The sequence below is a fragment of the Helianthus annuus genome, chromosome 11, assembly GCF_002127325.2.
Source record: "Helianthus annuus cultivar XRQ/B chromosome 11, HanXRQr2.0-SUNRISE, whole genome shotgun sequence".
Taxonomy (NCBI): domain Eukaryota; kingdom Viridiplantae; phylum Streptophyta; class Magnoliopsida; order Asterales; family Asteraceae; genus Helianthus; species Helianthus annuus.
In genome coordinates, this window is record NC_035443.2 from 10,116,348 (window position 1) to 10,136,000 (window position 19,653).

A 19,653-nucleotide genomic window follows, 5' to 3' on the forward strand; every position below is an offset into this window, starting at 1 on the left:
ACCCAATTCGTTTTTAATTTCTTTCAAAAATAATTATAGAAGTAAGACGGGTCAATGGATTAAACGTATAAGAAACGTTTCTTTAATAAATTTACAGGGTACGATAAACTTTTTAAAGTAACCTCAAATTCACAACATTATAACAAGCATATATATAGTTATATATACATAATACATGATGAAACTACTCCCCTTTGCCGATGAGCCCCATGGTGTAGGACACATGAACTCCAAGTGCAACGATCATCAGAACACCCACACCCACATTCACCAGCAACTTCCTATCTTCTTTAATCCCTCTCCTCGCAACTATGCCCTGTAAACCGCCACTAACTACTCCTGAATTGTTCGGTTTTCCCTTGGTACCCTCGATACCCCTCTTTGTTTCCTCTTTGAGCATAGTTTCTTTTCCTTCGGCCAAATTCGTCTTTTCACTAACAACGGGCTTTTCAATAACATCATGTTCAAATCTGTCCCTTACAGCATCCTTCGCTTCTGGTGCAAGTTTTGATGGTGGTTGTTTGGTTGGTGCCGACGAAGATGTGGGCTTTGGTGGTTGTGGCAAAGTGTGGTCCTCTAAACGACTGGTTTTCGTTTCCTTTGGTTCTGCGTTAGGCTTCTGTGGTCGTTCTATTATCGGTGCCGATGAAGATGTGGGCTTTGGTGTTGGTGGTGGCAAAGTGTTGTCCTCTACACGCCTGGTTTGAGGTTTATCTGGTTTCTTATCCGTCGGTTCTTCTTTAGGCTTTTGTGGTCGTTCTACTGTTTTAGGGGCAACCCGAGCCGAGGTAGTGACAGTAGGTGGCGGCGGCGGTGGTGCATTGACGATCTTTCTAGGCATTGTAATTGTTAGTATTCCGCCATCGAATTTTGCACGAATACCTCTCATTTCACAGTTTTCAGGAACTCGATAATCTTCCTGAAACCGACTCCATTTGTTTTCCGCTACCAAACGCTCTCCACGAACTCTAACAATGTTCAACTCTTCCGTCGCAACCTTAATATACTCCTTTTGAAAGCCTGCAAAGATTTCAAACTCGATCAAAGTTCAAAAAATGTAATCTAACTTAACAAAAATCATACGAAGTTGATGAATTTACCAGGGAGATACACAAGAAGAGTGTCATAACCATCTTCTTGTCTCCATTCAGACATGGGCTTGAACTGTTCGTACACACGGTTCACTCGAGGTGGACGGTTGGGATTAGGACCACCCCTACCACCACCCCTTCCTCTCATTGCCATTTTTCTGATGTGTCAAATATTTGATTTCGGATTCGATGTGTTGTTGAAAGAGACAGATGCTTTGTATGTACTCACAGAAGGTAAACAGGTTATATATATATGTGTGTGTATGTATGAAGGATATGTTAAAAGTCAGGACTTAGGGGTTAGTTATGTTTGCTTGTAGGTGAAGGTGTTCCAAAAGCTTGCTTGATGTAGTGGGTATGTATTCTTGTTTGGGAGTTTAGTTGAATGCTTTTGTTGGTTGACCTTTCCTACAATTCACTTGACCCAACGAACAAAGCTAGCCCATAGGATCATTATCCACGAAGCAATCTGTTGGTACATGACAATGGCGAATATACAGAATTTTTTTTGTACGTGGGTCATACAAAAATGGAAATGATGATAAAATCATATAATCATTAAATATAAAATATAAAGACCTCGATTACAACTGTCCTCTACGTGATTTCATCTTTTGAAAATGCTCTGTTACGTAGAGAAGTAAGACTATAACTCTATATCTCTATACGTATATAAGAGGGTAAAAATAGACATTTTATTTAATTTTACCTAAAGGCATCACCAAATTAGAATCTACGTAGTGGCAAACATAAAAAAAATGGGTCACACAAAATCTCATGCTAATATACAAATGTTAAAAATGTGTCAGACAAAATGTTGTAATCGGCTAATTTGTTTGGCTAATCTCATGCTAATATGTAGATGTTAAATAACAAGAGAGGGTGGAGTTGACTATTTACAGCTGTCGCAGTCCTCGACCCCACCCTGAGAGCGGGCGCCGCGAGACAGCTAGCCGGTGATATCGGTGTTTATTAATTTGACAGAGGAATTAAAACATTAGGATCGTAGTTAGGAAATGAATTCAGAGTTTGCAAAACACCAAAGTTTTATATTAAACAAATGGGATAAAAACCCATATAATGTTTTTATAATATTTTTATAGGGGTAAACCCTAACTTGCTGAAAATATAACTTATGCTTTTATTCAGGTAATTTATAGCCACTTTATTTAAGCCTTCAGTGCTCGATAACTGGCTTCTAGTAGCTTCACATCAAGTTACCTGAAACGCGTTTTAAAAATATTTTATCAGCAAAAAATACTGGCGAGTACATTCCATTTTATAGAAAGACACATTGTTATACTTTACAACATCAAGAGTTTTTATATTTGTTTATATCTATCAATTTCTCAATACAGTAGTGCTACTGGGGCATCATTTCCCCCGTGCTTGTGGTCATGCTAATTATTGGCTAACTCTTTGTCTAATATTAACGAGTGTCAAGTAATGTATACAAAACCCCCACATACCGATGATAATTGTAGAACACAAAAACTTAATCACTATAGGTATAGTTAATAAACATTTAGGGTTTTTTAAACCATTTTAAATAATGACTCACAAACTGTGAGAAAAAGAGAATGACTCACATTGTAAACTTAGGTATTTCTACAGGCTTCTTGGAAATATTTTCTGCTAATTTTCTTGAGTTCCTATTAAAAATATACAATGCACGCGTGTTAGTATAATAACCCAATTCAATTTTATCAATACGTCACGAGACAGAACCCCAACTTAGTTTACAAAGCATAGCCCTAATCAGCCAGCGCTTTGACATCAGTTGCTGGGTTCCAGATCAATCGGATAGGGTATCGAACCAGTGATCAGTGGTTAAAACAGTTACAACGGGGCAGAGCTTCGTGATTTAGGGGGTATTTTAACTGTAAATTTCGTGTGAAAGTATAGAGAGAAAAGAAAGAACTGAACGAATTGAAATGCTGCTGAACTGCTCTATTTATACGATTTCTGGGGGTCTCTCGTGCCCCGCGACCCGCCCAAGGGGGTCCTTTTGCGCCCCGCGAGGGCACCCTAGCTACGGCTAGGGTTGCCTCGTTGACACCTAGGCTTGACACATGTGACGACACATGTCGACAAACGTTTCCGGCAAGCAAAGGGCCGTCGCGCCCTGTGACCGACCCACCCTAAGCCTGGCGCGACCGTGACAGGTAATAAAATTTTGATTTTTCATTTTTTTTGTTAAAATTAATGTTACGCGGGTTCAGTTTTTCGATTGTTTTTGAGGGTTGTTATAATAGCCGAGGTGGTTTGTGAAGGAGATGAGTTGACGGGCCCTGGGCCTGTAGTCGACAACAAGGAATATCCATTCTGTTCCCTCTGCCACGATTGTTGGTGATTCTAGGCGAGAGGGTACCCGTGCTGAATGGATCCATGTGTCTTGACAATTATCCTTGTTGTCTGGTCTGTCATCAGCAGCTAAGTGGAGATCGTGGAGCAGTGCTCGGTGCACGTTGATTGGTGCCATGTGTGCGTCCTTATGTACCTTTTTGTCTCATGTACGATTGTCTATCCTGCAGCATGATCGGATACAACCTGTTGGACGCTTATTGGCCACTGCTCTGCCACTTGTACCTTTGGTACTTGTGTCACGGCCCCCGACCCGGTTTGACCCGTTTCAGGAGCCGCGGGACAGAAATCCCGTGGTATTTAATTTAGGCGACAGCGGAAGACTTTTAAAACAGGATCTTTTAATAATTTAAACTGCCCGTTTTATAATTTAGGGATAAATTCCCGTAATTTACAATAATGTGATTTCTCAGGGAAATCTTTATTTTTCAAAACATGTTTCTTTTATTTATTTACATTGAGCCACTTTTCTAAGCTGAGAGAGTGCTCCACGGCACTTTTCCTTGCTCACAACAGATCACCTGAAACATGTTTGAAAAAGGTTTTGTCAGCGGGGAAATACTGAGTGAATCATTCAGTTTATTAAAACGACACACTTGTTATAATTTACAGTATTAAGGGGAATTACAATGTTTCTGATATCAAACAAACTACCCACAGTACTTGTCACTCGACTACCCATTGGCTATCTCGTTGTCCAAATGGTGTCTGTGACTGTGGTCAGATCACCCCTTGGCTAACTCGTTGTCCAAGTGTGACGGGAGATAAGTAATGTATACAAAACCCCACATACCGGCTGTAATTTGGTGATTACATAGACTTAATCCCTGTAATTATAACTTTGAAAATAATTTGGAGTTTTGTAAAACAGTTGATAAAAAGAGAATGACTCACTTGGCAGATTTAAAGAGCAAGATACAAGCCTTACTGATTTGCCTGTGATTAACCTAATTTAAATAAAATGCACACACAAACGGGTTAGTAACTAATTCAGCAGTTACGTCAATTCACGAGATTAAACCCTCACAACAATTAATAAGTGCAATACTTAATAATTCAATGGATTCGCAACGAATGACAGAGCATAGTCCGAATTCGAACAACACTCAAACATTCAAGTCGAAATCACAATGAATAACAAAGTATCAGCTCAATTTGAGCAGCACTCAGACAGTCGTTGGATAGTATAATCGATCGGATGTTGAATCGTAATAGCGATCGAGTTATTACCCTGATTGCGGCAGCACCTCGTGATTCGTGTGTGTGTTGGGGACTGTTTTGAGTATAACTCGACGTACACAGAAGGTATAAACGTCGTTCTAAAGGCAGAAGGCAAGTCCCAAGGTCGGCTATTTATACTAATTTTTGGGACTCCCTTACGGACCGTATGCCTGACCCCTTACGGTCCGTAAGCTAAGCAGTCTAATTATAGGCTGCCTAGGCTCAGGACTAGCTTGCATGAATCAACTATTTTGGCCAATCAGCTTTAAGCAACGTATAATTTAGATAATTATTCAACTAGGGTTTGCCCCCCTTGAGTTTTAGGGGCCCGGATCCTGATTCCGATTGTTCTGAAAATTTTAGGGCTAATGCAGAATTACTTGGGTGTCTCAATTAAGGTTTTCTTTTTGACTAATTATCGTCCCAATTATTGATTTTAGTGACAGTTGTTACATCCTCCCCACCTTGAGAAAAATCTCGTCCTCGAGATTTACTGAAATAGATGAGGGTACTTTCGCTTCATCTCTGATTCCAGTTCCCAAGTGTACTCTGGTCCTCTCCTGGATTCCCATTTGACTTTCACTAGCACTAGTCGTTTGTGTTTGAGAAACTTAATCTTCCGGTCTTCTATTTGTAGGGGTTTCTCTACGAATTTCAGCTTTTCATTTACCTCTATATCTTGAAGAGGTACTACCAGGGATTCGTCTGATAGACATTTCTTGAGATTGGATACATGAAACACATCATGTACTCCAGCTAATTCTTCTGGTAGTTGTAAACGATAAGCTACTGGTCCTATTCGTTGGATCACGGGGAATGGTCCAACATATCTTGGACTCAGTTTTCCTTTCTTACCAAATCGTACTACTCCTTTCCAAGGAGATACTTTTAATAGTACTTTGTCTCCGATTTGGAATTCTAACGGCTTGCAGCGATTGTCTGCATAGCTCTTTTGACGATCTCTAGCAGTCTTCAGTCTTTCCTTGATTTGTGATATCTTGTCAGTAGTTTCTTGCACAATCTCTGGACCTGATAATTGACTTTCTCCTATTTCTGCCCAACATACGGGAGTTCTGCACTTGCGTCCATACAGTGCTTCAAATGGAGCAGCTTCGATGCTCGAATGATAACTATTGTTATAGGAGAATTCAATTAATGGTAAATGGCTATCCCAATTACCACCAAAATCAATTACACATGCTCGAAGCATGTCTTCCATTGTTTGTATCGTCCTTTCACTTTGTCCGTCCGTTTGAGGATGATATGCAGTACTTAAATTGAGTCGAGTTCCCATTGCCTCCTGGAAACTTGTCCAGAAACGGGAAGTGAAACGACTATCTCTATCCGATACAATGGAGAGTGGGACTCCATGTAAGGATACTACTTCATCTACATACAACTTGGCTAACCTTTCCATGCTAAAGGTTTCCTTCATTGGTAGAAAATGAGCTGATTTGGTTAATCGATCCACAATTACCCAAATAGCATCATTACCTTTTCTGGTTTTGGGTAATTTAGTAACAAAGTCAATTGTTATGAGTTCTCATTTCCATACAGGCATTTCTAACTGTTGTAGTAGTCCTGAAGGTTTCTGGTGTTCGGCCTTAACTTGCGAACAAGAAAGACACTTGGTTACATATTCAGCTATGTCCTTTTTCATTCCTATCCACCAGAAATTATTTCTTAAATCTTGATACATCTTATTGTTTCCTGGATGTACAGTATACCTAGATTTATGTGCTTCTTCTAGAATTTTATTTCTTAATTCTCCCTGCTTAGGTACCCAAATTCGTTTCTTGTGGAATCTCCAAATTCCATACTTTCCTTGTTCTAGTTCCTTTAAGTAACCTTTCATTCCTTCGGCATCGTCCTTGATTGCCGTTCCTTGAACTTTCTTTAATTGTTCCATTAAATCTAATTGTAGATTTAACCTAAGAGCACGGACTCGTTTTTGCTTTTCATGATACTTACGACTTAAGGCATCTGCTACTACGTTCGCTTTCCCTTCGTGATATTGAATATCACAGTCGTAATCACTTAGGATTTCCATCCACCTTCTTTGCCTCATGTTTAACTCTTTTTGCCCAAATATATACCTTAAACTTTTATGATCTGTATAGATAGTAAACTTACTTCCGTACAGATAATGTCTCCAAATCTTTAAGGGCAAAAATTATGGCTCCTAACTCTAGGTCATGAGTTGTATAATTTTCCTCGTGCTTTTTCAACTGTCTAGAGGCATACGCAATTACCTTTTTGCGTTGCATCAACACACATCCATATCCTAATTTTGAAGCATCACAGTATACTTCAAAATCTTCGGTTCCTTCAGGTAAAGCTAAGATTGGAGCGTTCGTCAATTTGTGCTTTAGAATCCTAAAAGCTTCTTCTTGTCTAGGTCCCCATTCAAACCTAACTGCCTTACAGGTTAGCTTAGTCAAAGGTACAGCTATTTTAGAGAAGTCTTTAATAAATCGTCTATAATATCCAGCTAATCCTAGAAAACTTCTAACTTCCATAGCCGTTCGTGGAACCTTCCAATTGGTGACTGCTTCTATTTTAGCAGGATCTACGTGAATTCCTTCGTGATTCACCATATGACCTAAAAATTGTACTTCCTGCAGCCAGAATTCACACTTCGAGAATTTGGCATAAAGCTTTTCCTTTCTTAACAAGGTTAAGAGTGCATGCAGGTGCTTACAATGTTCTTCCTGACTTTTGGAATAAATGAGTATATCGTCAATGAACACGATTACAAATTTATCCAAGTATGGTTTACAGATCCTATTCATCATGTCCATAAATGTGGCTGGAGCATTTGTTAATCCGAAGGGCATGACTGTAAACTCATAATGACCATACCTAGTTCTGAAAGCAGTTTTAGGTATGTCCTCCTCTTGCACTTTCAGCTGGTGATATCCAGATCTTAAGTCTATCTTAGAGAAATACCTAGCTCCTTGTAATTGATCGAAAAGATCATCAATCCTAGGTAGTGGGTATCGATTCTTAATTGTAACCTTATTTAATTCCCTATAATCGATACACATTCTCATCGACCCATCTTTCTTTTTCACAAACAACACTGGTGCACCCCAAGGGGATGAACTAGGTTGTATAAATCCTTTGCTTAGTAATTCATCTAACTGCTTTTTCAATTCTAGCATTTCAGTAGGTGCTAATCGATAAGGTGCCTTAGCTATTGGTGTAGTACCTGGAATTAGATGAATTCTAAACTCTACTTCCCTATCCGGTGGTAACCCAGGTAATTCTTCTGGAAAGACATCTGGGTATTCTGAAACTATAGGAATGTCCTGGAGTTCCTTACTTTTAGTGTTAATGATTACAGAAATCATATACACAATTTCTTGTTTCCTTGAATAACTAGCCAATTTTATTACTGAAATGAATTTTAATGGCTTCCGAGGTCTATCTCCTGTAATTAAGATTACTTCTCCTGTGGGGGTACGGATTTCTACGGAATTCTTATCACACAGGATTCGAGCATGGTTGGCGACTAACCAATCCATTCCTAATACTACATCGAATCCGGCTAAATTCATAGGTAACAAGTTTGCAGAAAACTTATGGCCTAACAGTTCTATCTTTCTTTCTTGCAATACCTTATCTATGTTGACAGAATTTCCATCTGCCGTTTCGACTGTAAAAATCTGCCTAAGAGTAGTTAGAGGTAAGTTAAGAGCTTGGCAGAATGCAGTATTAATAAAACTTTGGTTTGCACCAGAGTCAAATAATACTTTTGCATAGACGTTATGCACTAAGAACGTACCCGCTATCACGTCTGGAATGAGTTCGGCTTCTTGAGTGGTCAGCTGAAATGCGCGAGCATTTTTCTTGGTTGTCCCTTCAGCTTGTTTGCCTTTATTTTCTGCGGTTCTGACTAGCTTAGGGCAGTCGGGTTTGATATGCCCTGTTTCTCCGCAGTTATAGCAAATTCTGGTTTTTTTTCCTACAATCCTCCTCACGATGTCCTCTTGCCTTGCAAAAGTTGCAAACTATATTGCATTGCCCATAGTGTTTCTTATTGCAATTTCTGCAGACCGGAGGTGATGAGGATTGCCCTGTTCCTCTTCTTTTGAAGCGGTTATTATTACCCATACGAAATCCTTGGGTAATCTTTTGAGCCAATTCTTTCTTTCGATCTTCTTCTCTTGTGCGCACCAGTTCATCGGTTAAGGTGTTAGCTAACTCTACAGCATCGTCAATAGTGCGTGGTCTCGCAGCTTTAACAATGTTACGGATTTCTCCGATTAATCCCCAAATACAACGGGAAATGAGTACCGGTTCTGGTGAAGTCAAGTTAGGTACTACTCTCGCATATTCGAAGAATGTCGAAGTATATCCCCGACAGTCGACGCCTATCATACGATGACTCAGGAACTTGTTTGCCATTTGTTCCTTTTCGTATTCGGGGCAGAATTTTCTTTCTACAAGACTCTTAAATTCTTCCCAATTCATTGCATAGGCCACCCTCTTTCCTTTTGCTTGTAGCACTGTGTTCCACCATTCTAGCGCCCCTTCTTTGAACAGGTTTGACACATACATCACTTGATCTTCTTCAACACATTTACTTATTGCAATTACTGCTTCGGTTTTCTCTAACCATCGCAGTGTTGCAGTTGCCCCTTCATTACCTGCAAATTCTGCTGGTTTACAGGCAAGAAATTCTTTGTAAGTGCAACCAGGCGTTGCGGCTTTCATTTTCTTAGGGAGTGGGGCCTGTTGCGGATTGTTATCATGATTATCATGATTGCCGCCTCCATTAACACTATGGCTAAAATTATCTTCCTGAGTACGTTTACTAGGAATGATTTGTTGGGATTCAACAGGTTTCCTAGCAGCAGCCATGATTTCTGGAATAGCATTGGCTATCCCTTGAGTGATGATATTTTCAATATCTTGTCTAGTCATGTATTGGTTTTCCTGATTTTGCTCAGATTGATTCTCTTCATTAACTGGTTCATTACTAGCGTTTTCCATCTGATAATTGGTATAAGTGTAATTTATTAGTATCTAATTATTGGTAACAAAATCAACACAGATAACACATAGATTATTACAACATACAAATATAACCAAAATTGTCGATGCCTCGACTTCTGTTTTGTTTTATATATATTATACCTGCTTGAATACATACCTTTTATCTTACATTGTTTTATTGCCCATTTTACAGAGTTAGTTTTACTGTATTAGTTATAATACAAACAAACTTTTCCAAACCCTCCCCACTATTCTTGGATTACTGGCAATTCAGTAGTGACGTTCCCTTTCGTCATACTTCCAGGAAATCTGCTCCCCAATTTCCCTGATCCTATTCCCAGTGCCTATCAGTTCTTCACCAAACTGATGCAGTTCAACTAAATTTTCATAGCTCATTGGCGGATTAGGGATAGGTTCTGGATCAAACTGTGGGAGAAAACTATAGGGACTATTGACTATATTCTGGAATTGCCAGTCGTTGGTCCACCATTCTTCCATTTGGCCTAGTGGTCGTGTGTGGACTAGTGGGTCTGGAATCACGGGTTCTAGGTTTATTGGGAATTGGGCTGTGGCAGGATATGTTAGACCCGCTTATTTGTTTCTTATAAAACCATTTACGATGATAATTTTAAGACTTGAAATAACAAGTTAAATTCATATTTTTGACAAAAATCGGACATGACCCATTCGTACAATGAGCATACCCCTGTTTCATACAACTTTCATACAAAATATTCCATGACCCTTACGACTAGACGCAATGAAAATCCAAGAAAACATAAATTTTGACCAATACATCTACTAATAAGTTTAGATAAACTTTCACAATTATTTGACCCAAAACATTAAAGCAACTAGCGGAAGCGCTTGATATGTTATGTGGTGATCACGTGCTCGCTTCAACTCGCCAAATAGTCTAAGATGAGGATTTACCTACATTAACAAGAAATTTTAAAGGTTAGTTATCACGCTCGCTAAATCATAATTCTTTCATTTTAGTTCCATCCGTATATGAACTTTTAACCATTTTACGCATTCGACTACCCAAAAACTTGGGTATAGCATAAACATTCTCAATGAGAGTTAAGCATACACGTTCAACCCGTTTGATTGGGTTATTTGCTTTCAATATAAATTCTTCTTTCATCCGTATAACGGATTAAGCTTCTAGCATTCGTTATAGCATTCAAAACCACCCGTTCAAGACGGATGGTATCATATCATTACTCGACCTAGTTACTCGAACCGGTCGATTTGCTTATCATAGCTTAACCTTCATTAGCTTAACCAAATCCGCAAGGGATTTGCTATTTATTTACTAATCACCGTATCCATTATAGCAAGAAATAATCATTATAACACAATTTGCTCGACACAGTTACTAACAAAAATTTAAGTAAAGTTTTGTACGTCACGAAACATACCTTTGTCTTGTGAGCTTTCCGACTTCTTAGAACCTGAGCCCTCTTCCTTTACGCCTATATTAACACATCCGTTCATTTGTTTAGTACCCGGAATTTCATTCCATTACATTCAATATTTCACATAGTTGTTCATTCAAGCATTTCATCAAACACATGGCGGGTTTCGCATTTTTGGGACATTTACTCATTTAACTAACTTATATTACTAAGCTAATTTCTTTAATCATTCAATAACATTCAATTAAGCTTTACTCTAAATCAGATTATCTAGTGATTATTCATCATAAACAAGGTTATTCCTCAACAACACACACACACACACATATCAAAACTTGATCAATTTAACCCTAGCAACTTCTCATCAACTTGGGTTTCGGCTATTAACCACAAATTTTCTAAAATTCAGACATAATCCTGATCCTACATCATAACCTTAACTAAATTTCATAAATTTCATATCATGCATTCAAGATTAGATCAAAACCCACTTTCTACAATTTGTTAAATCACAAAATTGAACTTACCCTTTCAATGGACAAGTTAAGAGCTTGAAATTTCCTGATTATGCTTTCAATTTCCTTGAATCTTTATAGTTTTCCTTGTGAATTAGATGAAGCTAGGGTTTCTTTCCCCCCTGGCCCTTGTTCGATCGTACAGAACCCCACACACGTACTGTGTGTGGGTTTTTATTATTAATCATTTTTATTAATCTTATTTTTAGGTATTTACAGCTTTAGTCCCTCTATTTCCATCACAACTTTAATTTTTGCACCACCCTTTTATTGCTATATTTTAGCTTATGTATAATAATTATTTTTGGGGTGTTACAAGTCTACCCCCCTTAAAGAGGTTTCGTCCCCGAAACCTGGCACAAACATATATTTTTTTAAGTGTGTACGTACCAAAAAGGAACGGGTAGTGCTTTTTCATCTCGTCTTCCGCTTCCCATGTAAGTTCCGACCCCTTTCGGTGCTGCCATTGCACCAACACTTGTCGGACAGCCTTGTTGCGCAGCTTCTTCACCTTGACATCTTTAATGGCCATTGGTCTTTCGACATAATTCAACCCCTCGTCTAACTCAATGTCATCAAGTGGTACTAACGCGGTTTCATCCGCAAGACACTTTCTCAATTGCGACACGTGGAAGGTATTGTGAATTCCGTCTAGAGCAGGCGGTAATTCTAATCGATATGCAACCCTTCCAACACGAGCCAAGATTTTAAACGGCCCAATATAACGAGGACCCAACTTACCACGTTTGCGAAAACGGATTATACCCTTCCATGGGGACACTTTCAGCAGAACCAAGTCTCCGACTTGAAATTCAATGGGACGTCTTCTTTTATCTGAATAAGCCTTTTGTCGATCCTGGGCTACTTTCAGTCGAGCTCTAACCAACTTAATCTTTTCATTCGTTACTGCTATTAAATCACTTGGCGCAAGCTCTCTTTGCCCTACTTCTCCCCAGCATACGGGAGTTCTACATTTCCTACCGTACAATAATTCATACGGAGCCATTTGGATACCACTATGGTAACTATTATTATAGGAAAATTCCACTAGTGGTAAATGGTCATCCCAACTTCCCCCAAAATCTAGGGCACACGCCCTCAGCATATCAACAAGTGTTTGAATGGTTCTTTCTGACTGGCCGTCGGTTTGAGGGTGGTAGGCAGTACTTATGTGTAATTTCGTACCCACACTCTCGTGAAACTTTTGCCAGTAACGAGAAGTAAATCTAGTGTCCCGATCCGAGACAATTGACACGGGCACGCCGTGTCGAGATATAATCTCGTTCATGTAAATTTCCGCCATTTTCTCGGAAGAGTAGGCTTCTTTAATAGGTAGAAAATGAGCGCTTTTCGTAAGTCGGTCCACGATTACCCATATTGCATCATGCCCCTTTTTCGTTCTAGGAAGCTTGGTTACCAAATCCATCGTTAATTCCTCCCACTTCCATTGTGGTATCTCCAAGGGTTGTAATTCCCCGTATGGCTTTTGATGCTCGGTTTTCACTTGGGAACAAGTTAAGCATTTCGCGACATATTTGACTATGTCGCGTTTCATGCCCGGCCACCAATAATTGGCCTTCAAGTCCCGATACATCTTTGTAGCCCCAGGGTGGACCGAATATCGTGACTTATGTGCCTCGTCGAGTAAAGCAGCCTTGACTTCACAGAATCGGGGTATCCAAATTCGGCCGAATCGCGTCTTGAGTCCGGTCGAATTTTCTTCTAATTTATCGATTACACCTTTTAGTCTTTCCTTCTTTAAGTCTTCCGCTCCAAGCGACTTTATTTGAGATTCACGTATCATTTCAAGTAATCGTGGCGTAATAATCATCTTCATGGACTTTACACGAAGAGGAGACGGATACTCTCTTCGGCTTTATGCATCGGCTACCACGTTTGCTTTTCCCGGGTGATAAAGAATATCACAATCATAATCTTTGATAAGTTCCAGCCATCTCCGTTGCCTCATATTTAAATCTTTCTGCTCGAAAAGATACTTGAGGCTTTTATGATCTGAGTAAATAGTGCATCTTGTGCCGTACAAATAATGTCTCCAAATCTTTAAGGCGAACACTACCGCTGCCAATTCTAGATCGTGAGTCGGGTAGTTTACTTCATGCGGCTTCAATTGTCTTGAAGCATAAGCGATGACTCTTCCCCTTTGCATCAAAACGCAGCCTAATCCCTGGTGCGAAGCGTCTGAATAGACCACCAGGTCTTCAGTTCCATCCGGTAATGTTAGGACCGGAGGACGGGATAGTTTCTCCTTTAACATTTGAAAAGCCTCCTCCTGATCTTTACCCCACACAAACTTCTCTTTCTTTCTTGTCAGTTTTGTTAAGGGTAAGGCTATCTTCGAAAAATCCTGTATGAACCTTCTATAGTACCCGGCAAGGCCCAGAAAACTTCTTATCTCTGTTGGGTTCTTCGGAGAAACCCACTTCATTACAACATCGATCTTTGAAGGATCAACTAAAACACCCTCCGAGTTGATCACATGCCCCAGAAATTGCACCTCTCTGAGCCAAAAGGCGCATTTTGAGAATTTTGCGTAGAGTTTCTCCTTACGGAGAATTTCAAGTACTTCACGCAAATGCTTTGCATGCTCAGCTTTGCTTCGCGAATAGACTAAGATATCATCTATGAACACTATTACCGATTTGTCTAACATGGGTCGGCATACCCGGTTCATAAGATCCATAAACGCAGCTGGCGCGTTCGTCAATCCAAACGACATGACTAGAAATTCATAGTGCCCATAACGGGTTCTAAATGCAGTCTTTGGAATATCTTCTTCCCGTACTCTAACTTGATGGTACCCCGAACGCAGGTCTATCTTAGAGAACCAACTCGCCCCTTGTAATTGATCAAAAAGGTCGTCAATTCTAGGTAAAGGGTAGCGGTTCTTTATGGTCAGCTTATTTAGCTCTCTATAGTCGATACACATGCGCATCGACCCGTCTTTCTTTTTAACAAATAAGACAGGTGCTCCCCAAGGCGACACACTCGGGCGTATGAAACCCTTGTCTAGAAGATCTTGTAGTTGTGTCATTAATTCGCGCATCTCAGTGGGAGCAAGTCTATAGGGGGCCTTTGCAACGGGTTTCGCACCCGGATTTACTTCGATGCGAAACTCTGTCTCTCTCTCTGGTGGGAGTCCCGGCAATTCTTCCGGAAATTCATTCACAATCTCAACGTCTTCAAGCTTCGGGAGGGTTTGTCTGACATCTACTACATAAGCTAGGTATGCTCTACTCCCGTTAAGTACGTATTTGAAAGCTTGGACCAAGGTGCACAACTTGGTTTCTACATTTCTCTCTCCTTGAATACTCAATTTTCTTCCACTTGGAGCTTGGATGAGCATTACCTTATTTTCACAATCAATCTCCACATGGTGCCGCGCCAGCCAATCCATCCCCACAATCATTTTAAATTCCCCCAAAACCATAGGTATGAGGTCGATGTCAAATTCCTCATCTTCTATAATGAATTTGCAGTTTCTACACACCTCGTGTAACATATAGATCTTACTATCGGCTATTTCTACTTCTAGAGGCATTGTCATTCGTTCGATCTTAAAGGACGGATGTTGTATAATTTCATTCGAAATAAATGACATGGTAGCTCCAGTATCGAATAGAACATAAACCGGTATGGAGATTAGTAAAAAGATACCTGAAATCACATTCGGGTGAGACTTGGCTTCTTCGGATGTAATTTGGAACACCCTCCCTTTCGCTCTAGAACCCTCTTGCTTCTTATCTTCTTTCTTTGACTCTTGCTGAAGTTTTGGGCATTCCGATTTAACATGCCCTTTTTCAAAACAATGAAAGCAAGTCTTCGGGTTGTTTGGACACTGATAAGACGAATGCCCTTCCTTACCACATTTATAACACCCTTTCTTGCCTAACAAGCATTCCCCCGTATGAAGTTTTCCACAAGTCTTGCACGGCGTGATACCACTCTTCGACTTATCTTTTTTTCCTTGCTCTTGATACTTCCCCTTTTTGGTCGGGGTCGAACTTCCACCTTTTTCATTTGGTCTCTTTTCTCCACGTTCTTCTTGCCTCTTGATTTCGATTTCTCTATCCCGCGCTAGATTGATTAGCTCATCAAGAGTCTCACACTTCGAGGGAGTGATGAACTCCCTAAATTCTGCCTTTAATACCCCATAAAAGCGATTAATCTTCATCCTTTCAGTTTGCACAAACTCTCCACAAAACTTCATCTTATCCAAGAAAATGTTCGATATCTCATTTATCGTTTCGTTTTTCTGTCGGAGGCGTAAGAAATCCTCTTGAATCTTATCAATGGCTGACTGAGGGCAGTGATATTTCATAAAAGGATCCTTAAACTCTTGCCAGGTCATCGTTTGGAGCCTTTCTTCGCCTATTTCCTTGCTATGCGCATCCCACCAATCTTTCGCCTGAAGGGTGAGTTGACCAGTAGCGAACATCACCTTATCTTCGTTATCACAACGACTTCGGATAAATACTGCTTCTATATTTGACACCCATCTTTGGCATGTGATCGGGTCGATTTTACCATCGTACGTCGCGGGATTGCACGCCATAAAGTCTTTATACGTGCACCGTCGTTCTTTGCTTTTGTTTTTAGATCCCTCTATCCATTCTTTCAGTTCTTCAATCTTACTAGTTATCATGGCATCCACGACTCCCAACACCCGGCTTTCTACTTCTTGAGCTAATCGTGGAAGATTAGCTTGCATAACCCATTCTGCCACTTCCGTGACTTTATTGTACATTGCTTGTTGACGAGCGGTATCGTCGTCATCATTAGCGTTTCTTGCATCAGCCATCTACACAATATCATGCTTTTATTTAATGCAATTCACAACTTTTAGTATATCCTTATTCTTTAATCAGCATTTACTTAATCCATATTGTGTCATTCGGTTCATCACTTATGATTCTTACAATATATTCTTGTTGTAATCACTAACTGATATTACATACACCTATTAACCCTTTTTACGGCCTTCATATAATCATGAAATAAGTTTTCGGACAACCCGGAAACACAAAAGGTGAAAACAAAAGAAATCAGCAAGTTGATCTTTGCGTAAGCCGTCGGCGACGGGCTCTTAATAGTGGCCGTCGGACAGTTTACCCGTCGACAGTAGGTTAGGGCGTCGGACAAGAGGATGCCGTCGGCGACGGGGGTTAACCCGTCGGCGACGGGCTTCCGTTTTGCAGAAACGCTGCAGGTCCATTTTTAAGCATTCTCATTCGATTCTTTCCATTCCGTTTAGGTTCTACAGCTCCTGAACTTATCATTTGACCTTCTCATATATCTTTTTAATTATTTCCATCAAACTCATAAAAAAAACACACTTGCAACTTATTTATAACTTTAAAGTTACCTCTTGGGCGATCTTGGAGCGAGCACTCTTTCGAACGAGCCATCGGTTTGAGTTCAAGCACCGCGTTTAACGCTCGAATCCCTCAAACCTTGGCTCTGATACCAACTTGTTAGACCCGCTTATTTGTTTCTTATAAAACCATTTACGATGATAATTTTAAGACTTGAAATAACAAGTTAAATTCATATTTTTGACAAAAATCGGACATGACCCATTCGTACAATGAGCATACCCCTGTTTCATACAACTTTCATACAAAATATTCCATGACCCTTACGACTAGACGCAATGAAAATCCAAGAAAATATAAATTTTGACCAATACATCTACTAACAAGTTTAGATAAACTTTCACAATTATTTGACCCAAAACATTAAAGCAACTAGCGGAAGCGCTTGATATGTTAAGTGGTGATCACGTGCTCGCTTCAACTCGCCAAATAGTCTAAGATGAGGATTTACCTACATTAACAAGAAATTTTAAAGGTTAGTTATCACGCTCGCTAAATCATAATTCTTTCATTTTAGTTCCATCCGTATATGAACTTTTAACCATTTTCCGCATTCGACTACCCAAAAACTTGGGTATAGCATAAACACTCTCAATGAGAGTTAAGCATACACGTTCAACCCGTTTGATTGGGTTATTTGCTTTCAATATAAATTCTTCTTTCATCCGTATAACGGATTAAGCTTCTAGCATTCGTTATAGCATTCAAAACCACCCGTTCAAGACGGATGGTATCATATCATTACTCGACCTAGTTACTCGAACCGGTCGATTTGCTTATCATAGCTTAACCTTCATTAGCTTAACCAAATCCGCAAGGGATTTGCTATTTATTTACTAATCACCGTATCCATTATAGCAAGAAATAATCATTATAACACAATTTGCTCGACACAGTTACTAACAAAAATTTAAGTAAAGTTTTGTACGTCACGAAACATACCTTTGTCTTGTGAGCTTTCCGACTTCTTAGAACCTGAGCCCTCTTCCTTTACGCCTATATTAACACATCCGTTCATTTGTTTAGTACCCGGAATTTCATTCCATTACATTCAATATTTCACATAGTTGTTCATTCAAGCATTTCATCAAACACATGGCGGGTTTCGCATTTTTGGGACATTTACTCATTTAACTAACATATATTACTAAGCTAATTTCTTTAATCATTCAATAACATTCAATTAAGCTTTACTCTAAATCAGATTATCTAGTGATTATTCATCATAAACAAGGTTATTCCTCAACAACACACACACACACATATCAAAACTTGATCAATTTAACCCTAGCAACTTCTCATCAACTTGGGTTTCGACTATTAACCACAAATTTTCTAAAATTCAGACATAATCCTGATCCTACATCATAACCTTAACTAAATTTCATAAATTTCATATCATGCATTCAAGATTAGATCAAAACCCACTTTCTACAATTTGTTAAATCACAAAATTGAACTTACCCTTTCAATGGACAAGTTAAGAGCTTGAAATTTCCTGATTATGCTTTCAATTTCCTTGAATCTTTATAGTTTTCCTTGTGAATTAGATGAAGCTAGGGTTTCTTTCCCCCCTGGCCCTTGTTCGATCGTACAGAACCCCACACACGTACTGTGTGTGGGTTTTTATTATTAATCATTTTTATTAATCTTATTTTTAGGTATTTACAGCTTTAGTCCCTCTATTTCCATCACAACTTTAATTTTTGCACCACCCTTTTATTGCTATATTTTAGCTTATGTATAATAACGAGCTGATTCCAACCCGCGCGTTGCGGCGGGATGCGGATTATGAATGCTTTAGTATTACCAAAATATTATTTTCATTTTGCTTGACATCTAACCTATTCACACTAAAGACTTTTACATCTAACCATCGCCATCGTAGGCGTGAATTATGATAAAGTCTTTCTAAGCGTGATTCAAATAGTGATATAAAACCTTTATAGTCACGGAACATTTTGTACATAGTCTCACATATCTCTCTGAACATTGACTTAATATTAAAAAGTGATCAGGTAATGAAAAATAAAAGTGTAATTCAATCAAAGAACCAATGAACATATGTCGCATGAAGTTTGCATTTATACTTCATCAAATGTTGATTGGTGGAATTATGTAAAGCATCTTCTTACTTCAACCATTTAAAAACCTAAAATGAGTTTAAAGCCATGTCATAAAACAATTTAGTTGAAAATCTTTTTTATCAATAAAAATAATTACTCTTATCAGCAATTGAAAACAACAATCAGAGAACTATTTCAGAACAAATGTATCATCTGTACATGTATGTTGAAATGGCATGGTATATTTATATACAACTGTAGAACACATTCAAATTGCAAAAAGAGAGATCCTTCTGACATAATCTCATAACATAAATCTCTCCCTAAGGGAAAAAAACAAAAGCCAAATATATGAATGTTAACACCTATAAATAAATATCAAAACCTAAAGCGATTAAACATAATAACATGTTGAATTTTTGTTTTTACTTGAAAAAAGTCCTATAAAGAGGGGTTCGCATCTCAAATCTATTGAAGAAAGTTTTTATTGATTTATATTAAAAACTTTGGTTCACCGGAATTATATATACAAAACCAACTTTAACGACAAAAATATCACTGTAATAGTACAATTATACAAA

General features: G+C 38.9%; 3 protein-coding genes and 2 long non-coding RNA genes across 5 annotated transcripts; all 5 read right to left on the reverse strand.

Moving 5' to 3' along the window:
• Window positions 1–55: 55 nt before the first annotated feature.
• LOC110889534 (inactive protein RESTRICTED TEV MOVEMENT 2) lies at window positions 56–1,339 on the reverse strand. The gene is made up of 2 exons (XM_022137079.2): window positions 1,101–1,339; window positions 56–1,020 (listed from the first exon to the last, which is right to left on the reverse strand). The coding sequence occupies exons 1-2, from the start codon at window positions 1,243–1,245 to the stop codon at window positions 185–187; spliced, it is 981 nt and encodes a 326-aa protein (XP_021992771.1). The 5' UTR covers window positions 1,246–1,339; the 3' UTR covers window positions 56–184.
• An 8,987-nt stretch (window positions 1,340–10,326) lies between these two features.
• On the reverse strand, window positions 10,327–11,745 carry LOC110891740. Its single transcript, XR_002565519.2, has 3 exons — window positions 11,626–11,745; window positions 11,102–11,155; window positions 10,327–10,610 (listed from the first exon to the last, which is right to left on the reverse strand). It is a non-coding gene; the product is annotated as an uncharacterized LOC110891740 (long non-coding RNA).
• Window positions 11,746–11,826: 81 nt separating this feature from the next.
• Window positions 11,827–12,619, reverse strand: LOC110887730. The gene is made up of 2 exons (XM_035979786.1): window positions 12,004–12,619; window positions 11,827–11,843 (listed from the first exon to the last, which is right to left on the reverse strand). Exons 1-2 carry the CDS (start codon window positions 12,617–12,619, stop codon window positions 11,827–11,829), a joined length of 633 nt encoding a protein of 210 aa, XP_035835679.1.
• An 870-nt stretch (window positions 12,620–13,489) lies between these two features.
• Window positions 13,490–16,432, reverse strand: LOC110887731. The gene is made up of 2 exons (XM_022135303.1): window positions 14,620–16,432; window positions 13,490–14,352 (listed from the first exon to the last, which is right to left on the reverse strand). The coding sequence occupies exons 1-2, from the start codon at window positions 16,430–16,432 to the stop codon at window positions 13,490–13,492; spliced, it is 2,676 nt and encodes an 891-aa protein (XP_021990995.1).
• A 757-nt stretch (window positions 16,433–17,189) lies between these two features.
• LOC110891739 lies at window positions 17,190–18,590 on the reverse strand. Its single transcript, XR_002565518.2, has 3 exons — window positions 18,471–18,590; window positions 17,949–18,002; window positions 17,190–17,457 (listed from the first exon to the last, which is right to left on the reverse strand). It is a non-coding gene; the product is annotated as an uncharacterized LOC110891739 (long non-coding RNA).
• Window positions 18,591–19,653: the final 1,063 nt, after the last annotated feature.